The 7,594-nt window shown below is 34.4% G+C and overlaps 1 protein-coding gene across 1 annotated transcript in view; it reads right to left on the bottom strand.

Annotated features, from left to right (window-relative positions):
* Window positions 1-6: 6 nt before the first annotated feature.
* LOC110467417 (low-density lipoprotein receptor-related protein 4-like) overlaps window positions 7-7,594 on the bottom strand; it is a 47,862-nt gene continuing 40,274 nt past the window's right edge. The window contains exons 15-20 of the mRNA XM_021524574.1: window positions 5,694-5,825; window positions 4,905-5,039; window positions 4,493-4,669; window positions 3,733-3,912; window positions 2,209-2,338; window positions 7-1,278 (exon numbers count right to left, since the gene is read on the bottom strand). Of these exons, the coding sequence (XP_021380249.1) occupies window positions 909-1,278; window positions 2,209-2,338; window positions 3,733-3,912; window positions 4,493-4,669; window positions 4,905-5,039; window positions 5,694-5,825 (1,124 nt within the window). The 3' untranslated portion in view covers window positions 7-908. The remainder of the gene's footprint in view (window positions 1,279-2,208; window positions 2,339-3,732; window positions 3,913-4,492; window positions 4,670-4,904; window positions 5,040-5,693; window positions 5,826-7,594) is intronic.

Genomic DNA, 7,594 nt, shown 5'->3' with positions numbered 1-7,594 from the left:
TAATTTAAACAACATAAGTAAATGTTATTTCATTTTATACATTAAACGTAATACATGAACGTGCCTGAAACGCAAGCGTATCCAATTTCACTCTTTGTTATGCATAAGCCATCAGCGTGTAAGGTACCAAACCCAAAAAAATCCGTTGGAGCGAATTCACATTCACTAATCATAATAAAATGTTTATTCATTCCGTTTGCTAATATACTACCGTTCAACCTAACTTATAAATAGAAATGTAATATTCTTGGTAACATAAAATAATAAGAAAAAGAAATACACTTAAATCAGGTCTCGCGATGTATTTTAAAGAACAATATCTGTTTAAAATTAAACTGTTTTAAAACAAATTCAATTTATTTTGTAAAATAAATACATTTGTGTAGATGGTATCTTTATTTATAATCGTTTACTCGGAGTCAATAATCACAAACTTGTGTTTTGCATATTATATAAATTGGCTCTTGCGTTATCGATAATACATGTAATGTCCCTGTTCTAGAACAGCACCCAGCTGTTGACCATCTGATATTCTATTTATGATTATCACGTGTTTATGGGATGACCACACTCGTGTTACAAAGGAATAGCTCGTAATCCGCGTATTAGGTCATCATGCCCTATGGTCAAGCTTCACCAATCAGCCTAGCGTACTGGTGTAGCTGCAAACAAGGGTAAATACTCAGCAACAATTTGAGAGATGAATATTGACTTCAGAAGAAATTCGAAGCCAGAAAAAAACTTTTTTCGTCATTGTTTCATGCTCAAGATGGGTACCACCAATTAACTAGTGCTCTTCTTCACAATAATTCCTATGAAGTTATATCAATTTCCTTGATAACATTAAAGCTATATTGAATCTTAGACTCGTCATACATATTCTCATATGCCATACAAAGCAACTTTCCTTATTCGCTAACCCCTCTACGAATGAGGGTCAAATAGTCATTTTCACCGCTTGGCACAGAGACAACTGAAGACTCTGATCTCACTGAAGGACCACGGCTGACCATTGGTGCCTCGTAGGGAGGAGCCGGGTCACTGTTAGCAGGGATGGTATCATATGTGTGTTCTGGTCTTGCTTGGTATGGAGGGGTCGGAATAGGCGCAGAGGGTAGATTTTTCATTTTTTCATCTAATTGGCTTCCTACGTTATACATGCCTTGGTTTACCACTCCGGCAGCAAGCATTCCTCCTTGGTTAGGACCCATTTGGTAAGGCGTATAATAAACGTTTGGTTCACTTCTATTTGACGGAGGTTGGGGGCCGCGTCTGTTACTATAAATTAAGTTGTGGACAAGTGATTATAAAAAAAAATGTATTTTAAGTTGGTTAATGTGATTTGCAGAATAGACTGGTTTTATATACCGATATATGATGTCTCCACTATATTGCTTCTTTCTAACTAGAGTCAATAGTTTGATATACAGACCGGAGTTCATATTGCAAATTCAAAAGCTAAGAGATCATGCTAGTTATTTTCAAAACAGCTATAAAACTTTAAACACAAAGTTATACGAAAATTTGACTACCAGTAATTCAATAAGAAGATGGTGATCATAGTATGGTGCGCCTAAAATAAACTATTCGTTATAACCATTTTTTTTTTAGAAACTTTTTTTTCTAGAATACTTTCCCTGTGTGTTTTGGTTGATAGTTGCTATATTTTCCTCTTGTTCGATTAATATATGACATACTGTAATGATGCCATGTTAACAATTATATATTTGCCATTTGTTCAATTAATAAATATCATCCTGCAAGGTGTCATGTGCATAGAACTGGGGGCCAGTGTCATCATGACACACCTCTGATTCATGAAACAAACTTATCATACTTTAGCAATCAAAATCTGGTGTTGGACTTAGTTGTCATAAGAACAAAACGAACGACCCAAACTTGATTACTAATGCGCCTGATAAACTAGGAATGTGTTGAAACATCCCACGTCGCAAACAGAAACAACAAAAGGACGATTTAAAAAGTATCAATTATATTAATTTGTGTACAACTAAATATGTAAGAACCTTGCTTTGTTTACATATTTATTCAAATTTCAAAATAATTATATATAATTTGCAAGATTTTGTTTTACTTATTGTGATTAATAAAACTATCAAACACACAGTCGTGCAATACTCTTTTTAATAACAACTCATTACGTTTCTTTTATATAGATCAATAACGAACTTGCTATTGCAAACTCACCTTCTTTTCCTGACGCATACAATCGCCACTATGGTGACCGAAACGATAATTAGTCCCACAAGTCCAGCCCCTATGTATATAAACATCTGGTGGTTTGTATCTGTACTGGATGGAGGAGTCGTCACTTTAACTGTAATCAATACGACATAAATTACATTGCAAACAATAATATGTAAAATCAAGCAATCCCTTAAGGTAACAAATATAATGTTTCATATTCAATAATGATATAGACCGACATTTTGGACATCTGCAAAGACGCACCAAAGCCTACATGAAATCTAATTTGTTTTTAATATATAACATTTAGGACTACTGTCCTGCCTTTTGTCAATGTTGTAACCAAACTGCACCAACAAAACCTCAGAGAATTCAGACAGGATGTGCGTTTTGTTTTGATTTATATAAACATTACTTTCACAAACTACGTCGTCTGTTTCAGATATCATATACATATGGCAATGAACGCATGTGATTTCTTTCATGAATTGTCATCTAATCTTTTGACGATATATTCAAAAATTGATAATGACAAAGAAATCAATGTATTATTGTCGACCACATAAGACTTGAGAGGAATAATTGGTGAAAACTACTATGCATTATACATGTAACTACATTATTGGACAGCTTGCACATGAAGCAAGCTATAAAAGAGTAACAACCACTGTACCAGACAATGTACAGACAATTGCGTTGTAACCAATGTAGCACAAATGGGTGCAGATGCAATCATTTTTATATCCAAGGTAACACTAATGGGTGCAGATGCAACCTCTATTGTAAACAAGGTAATACTAATTGGTGCAGATGCAATCATTTTTGTAACCAAGGTAACATTAATGGGTAACTCGATTTTCCACGATCTACATGTACAATGCCTTATGCCGGTCGTAGGCAGGTAGTAAAAAGACTACATCACTGGGATAATTTGCAATGAATCCAGGAATCGTCGCCCTTGTGTGACGACGCGTCGTAAGCATTCCGCAATGTGTCTTCCACATTTGCGCAGCAGGTGATTGACCGGTATGGAAATAGCTAGAAATCAATTCTGGATCAATCATATGTTAACATTGACCCCAAAATAGTTCGAACATGTCTGCATGACGCCGGCTGAGGAGAGCATCGTAACGCATACATTCGCCCAGAAGATTTTGTAATTTGGTTATTGAACACTAGTCAAAAAGCAATTCCTTCTATCATGGCAGTATTAGAACTAAGTACGAAGAGAGAATACTTTCAGACATTACGTGTACTCGATTCCGGCCTTACACGTCATTGATGGATGGTAAGAACTCCCTGTTGCACAACCACTCATTGTGTTAACATTGTGAAATGCTGAGAGACGACGTGTTACTTTAACTTAATGGTGTTGCCAATCAATATATCAATACATCTTCTATTCAATTTAGTAAATAATGACATAACAAATTATTCATAAACAGGATACATACTATATAAAACCGAATGCCAAATAACATTTTATCAACTGCAATATACCAGAAGTTAATATAATACACTTACGTTGACAGAGTAGTTGCAGATGTACATTCCACTGTCGATTATGTCCACACGTCACTGTATTAGACGGAACTGTACTGACATATCCAACGTTGCAAATGAATGTACACGTATCAGCGAGGTTGCGTGTGCACGAGTCTTCGAACTTTCCGTTAGGTATACCTAACGAACAGGTAGACTGTACTGTGAATGAAATGGCATTTGCTGTTAATACAATTTTCATTTTGAGAAATGATATTTGATCAAAGATGAACGTAACACACACATGTGAGTGCACCTTTAAGAATTCAGTAACAGATAGAGTATGCTGAAACCTAAGTTCACTGCATCATACAGCTGTTCATCAATCTAGGATAGCACTCATCAGAAATGCTAGGGTTCAATACGTTTGCAATCTGAATTGGTCTTAATTAACGTTGAAACAGGATGGAAGGGGCGTAAAACCCATAATTTTGTGAATTTCAAAATTTAGAGAAGTACTGGTTTATTCAAAATTAAATAATGACTAAAGTGTGTATATCATGAACCATGCCACTTACAAAAAGAGATAACTGTGGCCATTATTTTCGTCAAATTAGTTGGCCTCCTTTTAGGACTCATCGGTGATGCTAGGGACCAAAACGTCGGCAACCAAATTGGTCTCGATTGATGTTGATACAGAAAGGGAGGTGTGTAAATTCCATTAAATTTAATGAAATAACAAATTATTTTGAAAATTTGTCTCGTTGTTAAAGCGATCATAGATCCGATATTCAGCACTTACGTTGACAGAGTTGTTGCAGATTTAGATTCCACTGTCCATTCTGCTCACAAGTCACTGATTTTGACGGTACTGTACTGATATATCCAACGTTGCACTGGAACGTACACGCATCACCGACATAACGTGTACACGGGTCATTGAAGTTTCCATTATATATGGCTGATGGGCAACGTGTTACTGTAATAAAGGATTGTGTCAACCTAAATGTATCGTTTACTTTACTATTGCATTTTCATAACAAAAGCTTTAGCAAACATGTTATTACTCAACGTGTATGCATATCCTTTGTTTGCATTGTTTTGTTCGGTATACATTACATATGTACAATAAGTACAAACATGAACAACAGCAACAAAAACAACAACAACACTGTTGTCGCAAATGTAAACATTTCTAAGAAAAAGATGCTTGCCTCCTACACACGTGTAAGGATCGTCCGACTTTAGGTCTGTTCCATCCTGACATGCGCAGTATGATGATGAAATTGACGCTTTTGGCAGGCAAAAGGTACTACATCCACCATTGTTGCTTGAACACACGGACCTTCCTAATAATGAAAATTGTTGCAAGAGGGAGAAAAGTTTAACATAATTAAAAAAAGCATATACCCTGATCGGCAACCAATCCAAGAAAAAAAAACATTTCAGAAATTTTGCATCCACAAATGAATCATATAACACTGAAAACAGCTTAAAGTGATCCGTCTGTTTACATACATAGAAGTAAAAATAGACTGTTTTGATGGTAATAATTGGAATAAGTATTGTTTTCACATAGGACATGAAAACTCGCATTCTTCATTGTTATAATATATTTGCGGTTTATCCATAATGGAAGTATTTTTAGGGCCGACAATACTTATATATATATATATATATATAGATGTGTCACTTATTCACGAGTATATAGCTGGTAATGCGCGTAAAGTACGGGGAGGCCAATATTCGTAACCAAGCGATTACAAACTCAAATATCGGGGCTTTGCAAGAAAAGATAGCCACAGGAGATCACCTCAAAATATAACTTTATTTTCATTCGTTTCATTAATGTGCACTGTCAGTTTAAAGTCTAGCATATTTAACGGGTACATAAACGCAATGATTTTATGATACATTAAAATTTAAATATTTGAGTTGTAAAAAGTAAGTTTTTAAACAAGAATACAATCACAAAAATTTGACGGGATTAAAAAATACCAAACCTGGATCTTCTTGTCCTGGGTACACAAATAAATTCAATATCAATCCTAATTCGGCGTTGTCCATCATAAAAGAAACTTCTGTTTCAGCCTGAAGATCCATTTTTACCACTTTCCTGAAAGATGTATATGAAATTAAGTGGGAATGAGTGATGCATTAAACACAAATATCCTGATTCATGTAATATATGTAGACGTTATTCCGAAAAATCACAGGACATCAGATGAACTGATAATGTTAAGAGAAGAAAATGCTTTAATACTGTTTTCCTGAATTACGAATTGCAATATATCTTTGAAAATACGCTATACATTTTGTATATGTCAAAATACTTTTAAATGTACGCTTAATTTATGAAAAAAAAAGTGTCTGACCTAGACTGCTATACATAATGAAAAACAGTGGATAAATTTCATACAAGTTCATTGGCATATTTAGTAGGTATAGGCCATGATTATGTCCTAATAAGGAAACATTTCATATTAGAAATATTTAATAATCTGTAAGTGTATTCTGTAAGTTATCGTGTTTTAGCGAGTATCTTATCCTCGTTACATTAGCTACAACATGCTATCATGGAATATAAAAATCGTTCAATTTATTTCCATTGTATGAGTAGGTATAACCTCCCTTGCACGGTAACCTCACACTCGATTTTCAGCTGAATCGAAAAGCGAATGAAACTAACATGACTTAATAGAACAGTTGTCAGTAATACAATTGACATACACTGTCTATTGTGTTTGAAACAATAACAGGCTTGTTTTACGCTGTAAAGATGGCTATGCTAAGTTACGTAACAGTTAACAATAATAACAGAAATACAAGACACCATTCTCTGTTTTCAAAACGCTACACATAACAAGCCGGTTGAACAACTTTTTAATGATATCCTTGTGAAAAGACATAGGGATTTATGCTGCCGAAATTGGCAACTCGGCAGCTATGATGACTTTTTCACCATGTAAACTGTGCCAGTGTCTCGATTGTGACAGGTTTCTAGACTGTATAGTGTATGTATCTGATTTAACGTGTATACATTAACCCTTGTGTACCGGATACCTCGTGTACTGTTAAAAGAGCTATGGTGGAAAACTGCCCGCATTTTTGGAAACAGAAAAAGATATTGATGAGTAAATATTTTTTAAAACGAATTCGATATGAATTTTTGAACTGTTTAGATATTCGGTATTGTAAATATAATTCTGCTAATATAGCCAAATTCACTATTTCTATTAAAGTGATGGGGTTTCCCAGACTTAAAAAAAAAATCATTCAATACTTTCTCATCCGAGGACCGACTTTTTATTTATTTTTTTGATTCCCTGATGTTATATGCAAAAACAAAACGTATGACGGAAAAGTGGTCCTTTTTTGGGAAAGCGCTCAAAATAATGAAAAACAGGGTTGATCAAGTTTCTCAAAACTGCGAAATATGTTTCCTGGGTTAAAACAGTTTCTATATCAATATTCGTCTATGTCCGATGTAGCCTAATGTTGAACGCAATTAGTTAATAACCAAAAGAGGTGAACGGTTTAGGTTTGAAACCAAGTTAAGATCATTTTTCTTAATTAATTGATAACTATTTTTCAAATCAATGAAACATTTTATTGATATACTAATAACAAACCGATTGATGTATCTTCTATGAAATCATGTCAACAAATCCATTTACTCGTGTACAGTACAGCAACGCTTTGTAGTTAAGACATCATTCCAAATAATATCAATGAATTGTTTTACCCTCCAATTGGTACTAGTGTTTATATTTATTATTTAAACATCAATAAATGATGCCAAAATCCAAAATATATGGGATTGTAGCGTCAGAATAAAAAAATTGCAAAAGCAAAAACAACAAGAGTACAACGGGGCGGAACAAAATACACCCGTCGAATGCCC

Source organism: Mizuhopecten yessoensis, unplaced genomic scaffold (assembly GCF_002113885.1).
Source record: "Mizuhopecten yessoensis strain PY_sf001 unplaced genomic scaffold, ASM211388v2 scaffold11173, whole genome shotgun sequence".
Taxonomy (NCBI): domain Eukaryota; kingdom Metazoa; phylum Mollusca; class Bivalvia; order Pectinida; family Pectinidae; genus Mizuhopecten; species Mizuhopecten yessoensis.
Note: the sequence above shows the minus strand (reverse complement) of the source record. Positions and strands in the feature narration are given on the sequence as shown.